General features: G+C 42.0%; 1 protein-coding gene across 1 annotated transcript in view; it reads left to right on the forward strand.

Annotated features, from left to right (window-relative positions):
• The first annotated feature begins 491 nt into the window (after nt 1-491).
• Nucleotides 492-15,895, forward strand: part of KPNA3 (karyopherin subunit alpha 3) — a 90,765-nt gene continuing 75,361 nt past the window's right edge. Inside the window, exons 1-2 of the mRNA XM_060287909.2 lie at nt 492-670; nt 1,032-1,136. Of these exons, the coding sequence (XP_060143892.1) occupies nt 1,068-1,136 (69 nt within the window). The 5' untranslated portion in view covers nt 492-670; nt 1,032-1,067. The remainder of the gene's footprint in view (nt 671-1,031; nt 1,137-15,895) is intronic.

Consider the following 15,895-nt stretch of genomic DNA (forward strand, 5'->3'; position numbering starts at 1 on the left):
CTGCAGAACGGGGCTTGGGAGGATGATGAAGAAACAGACCCTAGAGCGCTAATCTGTTCAGGTAGTTATTGATTATTCACGACGTGCCAGGCACTGTATTAACAGAGGGTTTCAGCAATAGACCTACCAATGTCCCTACTTTGAGCTAATTCCGATGCAGTAAGCCAGGTAACACACACACATAAACACATATATCACATACATGCATATGTACATGTCAGGTGGAAATAAATGCTAATTATAAAACCAAAGCAGAGCAAGGGAACAGCGAATGAGGGTGGATGCTATTTCAGGAGACTCCCCCCACCCCACCACCCCCACCCCCACCTCGACCCAAAGAAGCAAGGGAACAAAGCACGAACCATGGATTCGTTTCTAATTTTCTAGGCTACGGGGAGAGAGGTGCGCCTCCCAGGAAGCCCCGCCCCCTCCCTGTCAATGGGGCGCAAAGTACCAACTCCGGGGAAGCTCCTCCCACCCCACCCCGCCCAGAGGCGGCCTTGGGGGCGGAGTCTCGCGCCCAGGCGCTCAAAGCGCAGCGCGCAGAAAGCCGCGCGCTTAGGGTTCCCGACATTCTCCTGGTTCGGGAGAGTTATCCCCGCCGAAGAATGGCATGCTGGGAACTGTAGTTTCCTGCCGCAGCTCCGCGTCTCGGGGGCAGTAAAAGCGGGTAAGTCTGGCTCCATTGCTGGCACATGACTTGCAGCTCCGAGGGGTTGTGGGGAGTCCTTGCTGGGGGGGGGGGGCGGGCGTTGGCGGGGGTCATCCCGAGAACCATCGGGCACATCCAGCCGGCTAGCATCCAGGCCGGAGGCCGCCTGCGTCACGTGACTCAAGGCTCTGCAGGCGCCCGCGGTTCCTCAGCGCTGTTCCCGCCCCGCCCCTCCCGTCTGTCCGCCTGAGCCTCCCCCGGCGCTGCTGCCACCTCGCGCTCGGAGGCGTCACGGAACGTGCTCTCCTCTCCCCCTCCCCCTCCCTTCCCTCCGGCCCTCCCCCACCTCCCCCTCCCGCGCCGAGACTCGCCGCCGCAGCCGCCGGAGTAGCCGCCGCCGGAGCAGCGCGCAGCCATGGCCGAGAACCCCGGCTTAGAGAACCACCGCATCAAGAGCTTTAAGAATAAGGGCCGAGATGTAGAGGTGAGTGTGCTTCCGCGGCTGGGGCCCGCCCGGCTCGCCCGCCTGGCCGCGCCGGCCCCGAGGCGGCAGGGAGGGGCGGGGGGCCGGCGCCGGGCTGGTTCTTGCCGGCTCGCGGTGGGTCGGAGTTGGCCGCCGCCTCTCGTCATCGCGGCTAGGGGCTGGGCGGAGCGGGCGGCGGGACGCGGGCCGGGCTGCAGCCGCCCCCCGGAGCTGCCGGCGCAGAGACCTGGAAATACCGGGGTTTTCGGCCCCGTCACGCGGGCGCGGCCTGCTGTCGGCGAGGAAGAGGTGTGGAGCTGAGGCGGGGTCCGCGGGCCGGGGCCTCGCGGGCCGGGGATGCTGCCGCCCGGATCTGTCGACCGCCCCACCGAGGGGGCGGCCGCGGCTCACGCCCGCTCCCCATGCAGCCTTCCGCCCGGCGCAGCCCCCTCAGTGCCTCCCGCGCTGCCGCACATGGAGCCTCGACTCTGCCGGTCCCCGCGCCTACCTTCTGCGAGCCGGGCCCAGGCGGGCGGTGGCGGCCCGCAGAGGGGGGTGGGGACCAGCCGGGTAACTGACTTGTCGGAGGGTGGTGGATGGGGGAGGGTAGGATGCGCCAGGACCGTTTTCTAATATTCCGGTGCGGTTCTCTGGAGCAGTCGTGCTGAGCTTTTCCAGCTCATACTCTCCTTACTGCTGGCATTTGGAGCAAGCTGAAGGTGGACAATAGTTTACCATCTATTGTGTGGAGGCTTTGGAAGAGACGTTGTTCCGACCTCCGCGCACAGGACCTGTTTTCTGAGCCTTTTCTTGTAGTGGGGGTGTGCATAGGGTGATCATTTCTTTGACACGTTTTACTGAAATAAATTGGATACGTACGTTCATACGGCCTTGTATATATTTCTTGCTCCAAACTGGTAGAATTTCCAAATGATTGCAAAATTGTAAACATTCATCGTGGTCACTCTGTTGCTACTCAGCATGTTGCCATTGTCTCATTAAGGTGACATTAGCAGGTACTATTTGCAAACTCGGCTTATCCAGGCAGCGCTAGAGGTCTCTGCAGCTACCAAAAGCAGTGTAGTTTAATGCACAAAGTTCACTGGGACTCTCACCTCTGGATATGTTAGGGGGAAAGTGTTTCAAGTCCACAGCCTCCTTTTCTAATACTAGGTGACATGATTTGCAGTTTTGTCATTCTTGCTAAGGGGCCATTGTGACTAAGAAGTGTGCATTTTATCCTGTCCTAAAGAGAGAAGGTGGTGAGGGAAAATAATGCCAGTCAGCGTTCTGTTTTGTAGAAAAATAGAGAAAACACAGGCCATTTTTTGGAGCTATAAAATTACATACCAATTAGGAAATACTATGGAATTCCCATTTGATTGAGACAAATAAAGTTCCTCTATCTCTGTCCTGGTCATGGCTAAATTTCTTTTGTGAGAAATATTGATACTTACAAGCAAAAGTGAAACCTAGGAATAGCAACAAGAAATTTTGTAACTGCCTCTTGTTTTTGGTCCACTTGATGATAGGAGTTAAGTTTGAATTTTGCCCATCAGTATTTGTTCTTGAAGCTAACTCCTATTATAAAACAAAAGTTAATGTAGTTTGAAAAAATACGTGTATTGTTTGTACAGAAAAACTAATTAACAGTCTTTCCTCTCTTGGATGCTGGTACAAGTTTTTGTCTTATTTTTTGCCCCTATTGTTTCTGGCAGCTCAGTGATACATAGTAAGGACTTCTGCACATAATAGGCACACAGTAAATATCTGCTGATAATCAGAATGTAACCAGTGACTTCTGGATGCATGCTTGCTAAGCCTTTCAGCCTGAAAATATTGGTGACATTACAATTCCCAGGATTCAGGAGGGTAACTAAGGCATGAAATAGCAGACATTCAAATGGTAGTTCCATGTGTCAGACACTATACTAAGAGCTTCATGATACCTCTTTTAATCCTGTGACAACTTTATGAGCTAGGTGTAGCATTATCCACACTTTACAGGAGGAAAGTACTTTAGATGAGGAAACTCAAGACTGTGTGTACAGCGTGCACAAGGTCATGGAGTGGGTATGAGCATTCATTCATTAATTGTCTATTGGGTATCTAACATTGTTCAGTCTGTACCTCAAGGAGTTTACCTTTACAGTTCTGTAGGAGTGTAGGAGAGTAAACTGATAATTACAATGCAATACATCAGTAAGTGTATTCTGAGAATGTGTGAGAAAATCCTGACTTGGAGCTGAGCAGTCAGGGGAGATGTTCTGGTTGATTCCTAGTGGATGAATGGGAGTGAGCTGATCCTGGATGAAAGAAAGTTGGCCTGGGAGAGGGAGAGAGCAAGGAAGGTTATTCCAGACATCAGGGAGTGGTAATTGAAGAGTCCTGAGAATGTAGGACTCTTCAGTTACTGCTGTAGTAGGACTGCTGAGAGAGAGGGATGCTAGAAATGTGACTAAAGGATGAACTGGGGTCAAATCTGATCAAGTGACTTTATTGTAGAATTTGGTATAACTGAGACTAGACACCATATCTAGTTTAGTCTTAGCCATTTTAGAAACTATATTACACTAGAAACTTATGTTGCAGCTTAGCTCTGTGACTAAATAGCAGTGATTATCAGGCTATTTCAAAAACAGTGAGATGTACTTTGATGAGATAGCATTCCTACTTTTTCACACATAGGATAGATAAAAGATATAAATTATACAGCCAGCTGATACACAAATAAGATGCTAGGCGCAAGAATAAAATACATATTTTCTAAAAATAAAAGTGTGGGGTTATGCTAGGGAATTGTGAGTAGGGAGAGGGTTCAGGAAGAAAGTAGTTTCATAGTCATTCAGTTGGGAATAGCTTCATAGAAGAAAGGTTGGTGAATTTTATAGAAAGTATGGACTAAACTTGAACAGGGCACCTGAGAAATTAGTGAATAAAGATCCAGGTGAAAAAGAAGAGATTAGATTAAGGAGTGAAGAGATGAGACTTCCAGGTGGCTTGTGGTGGTCTGAGAATATTTTTGTGGCAAAGAGTTGCTTGGAAACTTCTTGATATAGAGATCTGAAGGAATTTATTCTAGAGTAGAGTTAGGAGGTGTAGCATGATTACAGGAATGGAAAAAAGGTGACTGGCAGTAATATGTAGAATTAATTCTGGAGGAATGGTACTGTTATCCCATATGTAGGAGGAATTTTCCCAAAAATTGAGATCGGGGATGGTCCTAACATGGAATGAGGATTTGAACCTCCTCCTCTTCCCTTGTTCTCTTCCTCTTCTGTGTGAAGCTCACAGGAGAGAAAAGGGATAACGCTTATCCTGAGGTTTATAGATGGAGGTAGGGGAGGGAGTAATTATCATGGACAGCAGTTCAAGGCTTGGGTAGGGTGAATGGATTTTGTAGCTACAACTAGGAAATACATAGTTCCGTTTAGTAAATACTTAAAAATCAAACATGCAGGTAACTGCCATCCAGGTCAAGTTTTTCTTGCTCCTGTACACTTCAAAGATACGACATTTTCATCAGTGACAACTAATAATTATTTGAAAATTCTTAACACTTACTGAATGTTTACAGTCAACCTGTACCAAGTACTTTATATGGATTATTTATCTAGTCTTCACAGTCCTATAAAGTATGTATGTATTATTATCCACATTTACTTCCAAGGAAACTTGAAGCCTGCGGTTCTGAACTTACTAGCCCCAAGTCCTAGGTGGTTTAAGTGGCAGAGCCGAGACTTAAAGTGCAGCAGCATGACACTGAAGCCAGAACTCGTGCTCACTGTGCTTTACTGTCTCTTCACTGAGTGGAGCCTAAGACTTGGCTTGTATGGATGCACATCTGAAGGTTAATTAATGGGGAAAATATTTAATAAATCTTGACTATATCAGGGAAATTCCTATTTTGATATTTTAAAACCTTGCAAATAAAAACTTTTGTCATCCTATTTATCATTTGATTTATTTACCTTCTACTTTTTCACTTTTGCAAAGTTTCCTTATTAGTAAGAAGCCAGTTCATTGGTTTCACTGAAAAATAAGAACCCATATCTTTGGCCTTAACACTTAAACTTTAGGCTTCAATTTCTAATACTAGGGATAAATAAATATCTTCTCATTTGTAAATTCATCTAGCACTACCAAACTTGCTTCTCTCTTTGGAACCTTTGTTGGTAAGAAATACTACCTAACTGTTCAAGCTTCAAACCTTATCCTTGACTTTGACTCCCTTCCTCCCTTCGTTCACTTTTCTGTGTTAGTCATCTGATGAGCCCTCATATTTTTACCTTTGTTACCAACCTTACCACCCTGCCCTAGTTTAGGCCCCTATCACTGTCTCCTATACAGGTGTGATAGTGCACCTGGTTTCCCTGTATCTTCCCTCCCCAGTGAACTTATGGATTGATCTTTCTGAAACCTTTTTGTGTTACTTCCCTGGCAAATCATCCCATTGCATTCAGGATAAAATTAAAGGTCCTTAGCATGCCTCACATAATTTCATAAAAAGGTCTGCCTTGGGCTTCCCTTGTGGCGCAGTGGTTGAGAGTCCGCCTGCTGATGCAGGAGACATGGGTTCGTGCCCCGGTCCGGGAGGACCCACATGTCGTGGAGCGGGTGGACCCGTGCGTCATGGCCGCTGAGCCTGCATGTCCGGAGCCTGTGCTCCGCAACGGGAGAGGCCACAACAGTGAGAGGCCCACGTACAGCCAAAAAAAAAAAAAAGGAAAAAAAAGGTCTGCCTTTTCTACCTCACCTACTGCTTTTCTTATATTTCCTATATATTTTGTATTGCTATCCATGATAAAGTACTTGAGATGGGGCTGTAACCAATACGTTTCCTTCCCATGCCTTTATATATGCTGTTCTCCTGAATGCCTTCTTTTGCTATCTGTTTGGTGGGGCTCACTCTGGCAAACTCTTTCTTCACTCATACTCCTTCATATATCTCTGGAACACCAAGATTGCAGTTCTGCCATACCATGTCATTATAGTTCAAAAAAACCTTCAGAGGCTTCCCTGGTGGCGCAGTGGTTGAGAGTCCGCCTGCCGATGCAGGGGACACGGGTTCGTGCCCCGGTCTGGGAAGATCCCACATGCCGCGGAGCGGCTGTGCCCGTGAGCCATGGCCGCTGAGCCTGTGCACCCGGAGCCTGTGCTCTGCAACGGGAGGGGCCACAGCAGTGAGAGGCCCGCGTACCGCAAAAAAAAAAAAAAAAAAACCTTCAGAAATTCTCCACAGGGCCTTTCCTGACGAATAACATACTACAATCAGTCCCTATTTTTTCCCTTCTCTCTGTTTTTTTCTAAGTGAGTTTTCCTTTACCTCTTTGGGATAGGTTGCTGTGATGTACAACAAATTCTGTGTGTGTATTGCAGCTGTTAAAGTATGTGGTCTGTCAAGAAGCCCACTCATGGTAGGGACGTTGGGTCATTTAGACCAGTATATAAAATTTAATAAATACTCTTTAAAAGAGACTAGATAATGTACTTGGAGTGAAAGGTACAGTATTATTCTAAAATATTAATAATTTCTTTTGTTATTGACTTTATGGCATTGATACCGTTGCCTACAACCCTCCTTTGACAATCTCTTCTGCTATAATGTATTTATGTAACATAAACTAATTCTTGTTTGAATGATAAAGAGGAATGATGTTCATGCAGAATTCATGTTGGTTGATATTTGATTTTTACCAGCACATTAACTATTTAGCCCTCCCAACTAGCAGTAGTTGAACACAAGTAGTTGAAGTACAGAAACAGTTGAAAATAGCAAGCCCAGGAGTATGCCTCTTGGCTCCAGTTAACCATATGTTCTGTCTTAAAGGTGCTGATTGCTCCAACCGTCTTGATATGTTTCCCTCTTTCTTCCTAATTTTGCAGAACATGAAGTTTTTCAGGAATCTATACGTCATATAGCAGGTACACTTATAATTATCTTTTCTCAAATTCACTATCTGGACATATAATCTTTCCTGGTCCTTCTGCCTCATTGATTACTCTTCTTTGGTTGGCTTTGCTGGTTCTTCTTTCTTCCCATTGATGATAGGCATGCCTTGGGATTCTGTCCACAACTCACTTCTCTATTGGCTTTTTCTTACCCACATTAGCAGTTCCCTTAGTTTTAACGGTCACTTCAGTGTGGGGAACATAAATCTGTTTTAATCATCTGCTGGAAATTAATCACATGAGCATCACATCAGCTTCTCAAGCTCAAAGTGTTTAAAGCCTTTGTTTTTTCTTTTTTCTGTTTATGGCATCATCACTCTCACTGTGACCTGAACTTGAAATTTGAGAGGTTTCTTGGACTCCTTCCTCATCTTCCGCATTCAGTCAGATGCCAGTCATGTAGCTTGAATCTCTGTGCTGTCTCTGGATTTGGGCCCTGCCTCTCTATTCCACTGCCTCCAGCCTACTTTCAGCCTTATTACTTATCATCTGGCAGTTTAAAAGTTGCCTCCAAAGTGGTGTTCTTCCTCCAGTTCATGAGATGTTTTAGTGAGCCTGATACCTGGTTATTTTTCAAGGTTCTGTGTCCGTCCCCCAGCCCCCATCCCCACACCTTTAAGCTCTAGCAACACTGAACTTCTTATATGCTTATACATAATCTGGAATCCGGCCCTCCCCTGCTTGCCAATTCTGTTTCTATTCTCAGGGTTATCCTGCTGACTGGAATATCCTTCCCTCCCTCCTGTTGCCTGGTTAATTCCTACCCCTCTTAAATACTCACCTCTGGATTTAGCTCTTCTGAGAAATCTTTCTGAATCTCCCTTCACCCCCCCAGGTTGTTAGGAAACTTTCTTCCCTCACTGTGGTTAGATAATATATTTTTATTATGTTTTATCTGTTTCTCCTATATGTACCTCCATTACCTAGTTCTTAGTACAGTGGCAGAGCAAAATAAGCACTAAAATATTTCTTAAATAAGTACCTTCATTGTAAGTACCACCAGCACAATAATTTTCCTAAAATATGCTTTTTAACTGAAACTTCTACTCTTTCAGTGCCTTTTTTTTTTTACTGCTTCCCAAATGAAGTCCAAACTTTTTATTATGATAGGTAAAATATTGGGAGATTAAGACACATTTATAGAGAAATAATTTTTAAAATTTTCTTATATGTCAGTCATGACAATTTACTCCTGAAGACTTACATACTTCTCTAAAAAATAAGAGTGCATTCTTAAATAAATACCACATCACCCTGACACAATTAATCATTTCCTAATAACAGCTAATGTAATCTACATTTAAATTTCCCCAGTTGTCCTTTAACTTTTTTTTTTTAACTTTTGGTTGTTAGAACCATGATTACACAAGATCTGATCACATTTGGTTATGTTTCTTAAATCTCCTTTAAGAGACTCCTCCCACCATGGTTTTTTTTTTAACATCTTTATTGGAGAATAATTGCTTTACATTGTTGTGTTAGTTTCTGCTGTATAACAAAGTGAATCAGCTGCATGTATACACATATCCCCATATCCCCTCCCTCTTGCGTCTCCCTCCCACCCTCTCTATCACACCCCTCTAGGTGGTCACAAAGCACTGAGCTGATCTCTGTGTGCTATGCAGCTGCTTCCCACTAGCTATCTATTTTACCTTTGGTAGTATTTATAAGTCCATGCCACTCTCTCACTTCGTCCCAGCTTACCCTTGCCCCTCCCTGTGTCCTCAAGTCCATTTTCTACGTCGGTGTCTTTATTCCTGTCCTGCCCCTAGGTTCATGAGAACCTTTTTTTTTTTTTTTTTTTTTTTAGATTCCATATATATGTGTTAGCATACAGTATTTTTCTCTTTTCTGACTTTCTTCACTCTGTATGACAGACTCTAGGTCCATCCACCTCACTACAAGTAACTCAATTTCGTTTCTTTTTAAGGCTGAGTAATATTCCATTGTATATATGTGCCACATCTTCTTTATCCATTCATCTGTCGATGGGCACCTAGGTTGCTTCCATGTCCTAGCTATTGTAAATAGTGCTGCAGTGAACATTGTGGTACATGACTCTTTTTGAATTATGGTTTTCTCAGGATACATGCCCAGTAGTGGGATTGCTGGGTCATATGGTAGTTGTTTTTAGTTTTTTAAGGAACCTCCCTACTGTTCTCCATAGTGGCTGTATCAGTTTACATTCCCACCAAAAGTGCAACAGGGTTCCCTTTTTTCCACACCCTCTTCAGCATTTATTGTTTGTAGATTTTTTTTTTGAATTTTATTTTATTTATTTTTTTATACAGCAGGTTCTTATTAGTTATCTGTTTTATACATATTAGTGCATACATGGCAATCCCAATCTCCCAGTTCATCCCACCACCACCACCACCCCAATCCCTGCCACTTTCCCCCCTTGGTGTCCATACGTTTGTTCTCTACATCTTTGTCTCTATTTCTGCCCTGCAAACTGGTTCATCTGTACCATTTTCTAGGTTGTTTGTAGATTTTTTGATGATCGCCATTCTGACCGGTGTGGGGTGATTGTAGTTTTGATTTGCATTTCTCTGATGATAAGTGATGTTGAGCATCCTTTCATGTGTTTGTTGGCCATCTGTATATCTTCTTTGGAGAAATGTCTATTTAGATTTTCTGCCCATTTTTGTATTGGGTTGTTTGTTTTTTTGATATTGAGCTGCATGAGCTGCTTGTATGTTTTGCAGATTAATCCTTTGTCGGTTGCTTTGTTTGCAAATATTTTCTCCCATTCTGAGGGTTGTCTTTTCATCTTGTTTATGGTTTCCTTTGCTGTACAAAAGCTTTTAAGTTTCATTAGGTTCCATTTGTTTATTTTTGTTTTTATCTCCATTTCTCTAGGACCATGTTTTTTATTGTGGTAAAGTATACATAATATAAAATGTACCATTTTAACCTTTTAAGTGTACCATTCTGTGGCATTAAATACATGCACATCATTGTGTAACCATTCCCACTATCTGTCTCCAGAACTTTTTCATCTTCCCCAACTGAAACTCTGTCCCCATTAAACTAACTACATTTCCACTCTCCCCAGCCCCTGGCAACCTCTTTTCTTTCTGTCCTTATGAATTTGACTCTTCTAGGAACATCACGTAAGTAGAATCATACAATGTTTCTCCTTTTGTGACTGACTTATTTCACTTAGCATAATATCTTCAAGGTTCATCCATGTTGCAGTGTGTGTCAAATTTTCCTTCCTTTTTATGACTGAATAATATTCCATTGTATGGATATACCACATTTTGCTTATCCATTTATCCACTGATGGATCCTTGGGTTGCTTCCACCTTTCTGCTGTTTTTTCCCCACCATTTAAAAAATGCTGTTAATTTGGCGAAGAAGAAATCAGGTCAGTTTCGTGTGTGTGTGTGTGTGTGTGTGTGTGTGTGTGTGTGTGTATTTATTTATTTATTTATTTATTTTTCTGTACGCTGGCCTCTCACTGTTGTGGCCTCTCCCTTTGCGGAGCAGAGGCTCCGGACACGCAGGCTCAGCGGCCATGGCTCACGGGCCCAGCTGTTCCGCGGCATGTGGGATCTTCCCGGACCGGGGCACGAACCCATGTCCCCTGCATTGGCAGGTGGACTCTCAACCACTGCGCCACCAGGGAAGCCCCAGTTTCCTTATATTAAGTCAAGCCACATGAAATTGCCATTTTTGAGGTTCAAAACAGCCAAATATCAGCAGTTTCATATGGTTCAACCTATCAGACTGTCCTAATTACTGGATATGTCTTTCTCTTTGTGGTGTTGCTTAACTTGTTCCTCCTATTTCTTACGACTCTCTGAATTTTCTGTAAACTGGAGGTTAGTTTGAAAGGCTTAATTATCTTTAGTTTAAGTATTTTTGATTTAAATAAACCTTCAATTGGTGATGCTGTGTGCTTCAGAATATATCCCAATATTGATGTTTGACTGATCAGGCGGTTCAGATGATAAAGAGTAGTTTAATGTCATGATGTCAGAGTTACCATGTTTGGTGAAATGAATTTTAGTTGTTTGGGTGAAATATGATAAAGACTTGAATAACATTTGAAGTGAAAAAGTCACCTGACTTCTTGGGATCCAGTAAAGGAGTTAGAAAGTGTATCTAGAAAATCTTTAACTTCAAAGTCAGTGATATTCTCTTTCCATGACTGATAGCATTCCTAAGTTGACTTTGTTTTCTTAGCATAAGGTTTGGCTATATTCTCATTTCCAAGTCTCTATTCCTTTACCTTCAAAGTAGAGCAGTATTAAATATGTAAGGAGGATGTAGCTATACTTCGTCATTTTGCCATTAAGAAAAAATTTGCCACAGCTTAGGATACGAACATTAACAATTAAAACATGGTAAAATGAATCATGACTATATTAACTTGGAATTAATCATTCTGAACTGTTGAGTTTTCTGGGTTATAAGTTTATTTGTTTACATACCAAATTTTCTTTTATTTTGAAATGCCAGTGTTTCTAAAAATGTCCTATGCATGTCTCTACCTTCTTAAGTAGAATATAATTTAGTTATTTTCTTGGTTCTTGAGAATCATCGTTATGCATATGGCTATTACTTTTTGCTCTTATGTAAGTGATGCCTTCGAGTTCTTAGATTTGTCAGAATTTTGGCCTTGATTTCTGTGCTTATGGAGTTTTTGCTCTTCATAATTTTTTTTGCCTGTCATTCCCTTGCTCTTAGTCTGTCAGCTTTTTCTTTGATATTGTCAGCATGTTTACCTGTAGTAGCTCCTTTCTTTCCTTTTAATTTGTTGCTTCATATAGTTTTTATCCTAGTGACTTAGATAACAGATTTATTAAACACTTATGTAGCATTTGCTATGTGCCAGGGAGGCATTGTTAATTCCGAAGACTGTAAATACGAATAATGCTGTCCTTGCTCTAGGGAAGTTCATTTTGGTGGGAGAGACCGATATCTAAACATATGCTTAATGTGCAGTATGATCGTTCTGTGATATAGGTACATAATTTGCAAAGTACTATGAGAGCATGTAGAAAGGGAGTGACTATATCTGGGGGAATTGAGTAAGGTTACGCAGAAGATCACCCTTGAGCTAGGTCTTGAAGGAGGAGTTTGCCAAGACAGAAAGAAAAATAACATGAATAACGGTGACCAAGTCATGGAGTGTTGAAAGCATAGCATGTTCAAGCAACAGTTGATATGGTGATCTTTTATCTGTTCCCCTTTCTTTTGGAAACAGCATTCTCATTTCGCCTTTGGAAGCTACTCTTCTTCCATTGGATACCGCTTGGTGGAATTTTTCATCTAAATGCTCCTGCTTTTTTTGGTTAATTAAAGTGCTTCACTTTTTCTGGATAGTACAAAATAGGCCCATCAGATGCTGTCCCCTGGCATTTAAATCTTGAGTGAGCTGATACTGGGACCTAAGTGATTCATCCTGGCAGAAGTACTGTGAAGAAATCTTCCATTAATTTCTGCCACCTAGATCTTTGGAGTTGCTTTCATCCTGATTTTTTCATAGATCTGATTCTTTAGCTTTTCCTTTGGTTCTTTGAATTGTGCTGTATTTTTCCAGTAATTCTCCTGTCTCCCTGCTTCCCCTTGTATCTTAAATTAACTCAAATCTGTTTTTTATTGTTTGCAACATCTCTCTAATTTAAGGTGAAGACTGTCCTGGTTTGGTTAGGACTGAGGGAATTCTCAGGACACAGGACTTTTCAGTGTTCAGACCAGGAAAGTCCTGGGCAAACCTTAACAGATTGGGTACTCTAACTGAAACAGTTCGGAGTAAGGATAACAAGTGTTGGGAGCCAAACGTTGTTCAAATGGAAATATTCAGTATGCAGCTGAAAATAATGTGTGCAGAAATAGCTTGCTCCAGTTATTTTACTCAGAAGTTATCTGAATTCTGAACTAAGTGTGGGGGATAAAACAATGAAAATAATGATAATCAATGATTATCGATATCAATAATCAATGACTGTTGAGCACTTACTATGTACAAGGTACTGTGCTTATAAGAATAATCTTAAATAATCCTTACAAAATTGTCATTACACAGATGAAGAAAATGAGTTAAGTAATTTGCTTAACAATTTATTGACTGGAGATGTATTAACACGTCTTTTGTTATCCTAACTTTATCAACTGGAGATATACCAATACCTTTTTAGAGAGTGATACAATTAACATCACCATGCAAAGTTTTTAGAACTTAAAATTGATCAAGGCATTCATTATACAACTTAATGATTGTTGTTATTCACATTTTGCTCCGTTAGGTTTTTGTTCCAACCTTGTGTATATTATAAATGCAATTTTCAAAAATGATGCATCGCGAAATTTTGAGTGAAGAAGAATTTTTCAGGTGAATTTTATGCAGGTACTTTCTCTGATTGTCTGAGCAACATATATACTGGTGTCTCAGAAGATGATAGTTCTTCAGAATATAGTTCTGATTCAGACAATGTGAATATTAGATGAAAAAAAGACAAAAAAACCTTAGTGATTGATTCTGATATGGAAAGTGAAAATGAAACTCATGGTGCTGGAGAATGCTCCTTTGTTTCTACAGAAGAGTGGATTGAAGATGACATTTCACAAAAATTAGAAGACTTTAATAGGTGTGTCAGGTATAGCTTTTTTTTTTTTTTTTTGCGGTACGTGGGCCTCTCACTGTTGTGGCCTCTCCCGTTGCGGAGCACAGGCTCCGGACACGCAGGCTCAGTGGCCATGGCTCACGGGCCCAGGCGCTCCGCGGCATGTGGGATCTTCCCGGACCGGGGCACGAACCTGTGTCCCCTGCATCAGCAGGCGGACTTTCAACCACTGCGCCACCTGGGAAGCCCCTAGGTATAGCTATTGAATGTGATAACCCTCAAAGTGTTAGTGAAATAGCAGAATTAATTTTTGGTAATGACTTCGTTGAGTTGGTCACTTCCCAAACAAACGTGTATCACCAACAGAATGAAAAATCATATAAAAAGTATGATAAGGCTTTACAATGAACTGATGTAACCAATAGTGAAATGAAGAAGTTTCTTGGATTAATAATTTTGATGGGACAGATAAAGTCACACTGGAAAGAATATCCCGACTGATCCCTTACTTGAAACACCTATCTTTCCAAAGATTATGACAAGAAGAAGGTTCAAACAAATAATGACATTTCTTCACTTTAATGATAACTCGGAAACTCCACTTCTGCAGGCAGAATTTCAAAAGTTAAGCCTCTTCTGGATTATTTTCTACCAAAATTTCAATCGATTTATATACCCAAACAAGAGCTATCACTTGAGGAGGCAATGATAAAGTGGAGAGGATGACTCAGATTCAAAGCCTGTAATACGGAATAACTTACAAAATGTGGAATTTTGGTCAGGATGGTTAGCAAAAGTGAAACTGGATATATATGCAACCTTGAGATTTACACAATTGAAGGAAAGAAACTGCAAGAAACAGTATTATCGGTCCTACAATCTTATCTTGGTTCGTGGCACCATATTTACCAAGACAGTTATTACAATAGTATGTCCACATCTGAAATATTGTTGAAAAATAAAATCAGTGTTTGTAGACTATAAAAGAGAATTGTGGTCTACTAAACCAGTTAAAGGAGAAGTCTAAAAATCTACAGAGGGGAGAGATGACATTCTTACGGAAGGGAGAAGTGATTCTTCTTATATGGAAAGATGAGGCTAGTCCGCATGGTGACAACTATTCCTGAAGCCTCCGTAGCCTCTACAGGAAAGGAAGACAGGAGGACTGGCCATCAGATAACTAAGCCCACTTCTGTATTAGGGTATAATAAATGTATGAAAGGAGTTGATCAATCTGATCAATATCTGGCAAACTTCAATATCCTCCAGAAAACTCGAAAATGGTATAAGAAAGTGGGTTTCTATCTGAGCAGTTGTGGTTTATTCAATGCGTTTAAAATTTATTGTAGCCTTAATGCACAGAATAAAGTGACTTACAAGCAATTTTTGTTAGCAATAGCTAGAGAATGGGTAACTGACTGTTCTGGTGAATGTAGTGGTAGTCCCGCACCTGGTCCTTCTTGTGGCATTTCTAAAAGAACCCCCCACTGGGACTTCCCTGATGGTGCAGTGGATGGGACTCCTGCTCCCAATGCAGGGGACCTGGGTTCGATCTCTGGTCAGGGAACTAGATCCCACATGCATGGTGCAACTAAGTTCGCATGCCGCAACTAAGGAGCCCTGGAGCCACAACTAAGGAGCCCACGTGCTGCGACTAAGGAGCCAGCGCAACCAAATAAATACATAAGTAAATATTTAAAAATAAATAAAGAAATAAATACAAAAGAGCCCCCTACAAAGATCCACCTTGTCGACTATCAGGTAAAATAAAAGAACATATTTTAGAGGAAATAATATCCACAGGACTAAAAAAAAAGTGCTGTCAGAAAGTGTAGAGTCTGTTATTCCAGGGGAAAGTGCAGTGAAACATGGTATGTTGTAATAGATGTTCTGTTCCCCTGCACAGAGGTGCCTGCTATCACACTCTAACGAAGTATTAGGTGCCTGCCTATCACACTCTAACGAAGTATTAGAATGCTTTAGTAAGACATGGACAAAGTTGTTGCAAAAAGTTGTTTGCAGAGTTGCAGAAAAAGTTGTTGATATTTACTCAAACATGGGTGTTTCAGTATTCACTTACAGAACAAATCGCTGGGCGCAGGAGTTAGTTTCTGCAAAAATACCCTGGTCAATAATTTGTTAAGAACGTATAGGCGAAACTGGCATTCAGTCCTAGATTTTGTACTTTAAAATCCTGTGCCCTGAATAACCATTCTCCTACTTTGCCTCAGGGTCCCTGCTCAAGGAAGA

Source organism: Globicephala melas, chromosome 18 (assembly GCF_963455315.2).
Source record: "Globicephala melas chromosome 18, mGloMel1.2, whole genome shotgun sequence".
NCBI classification, from domain to species: Eukaryota; Metazoa; Chordata; class Mammalia; order Artiodactyla; family Delphinidae; genus Globicephala; species Globicephala melas.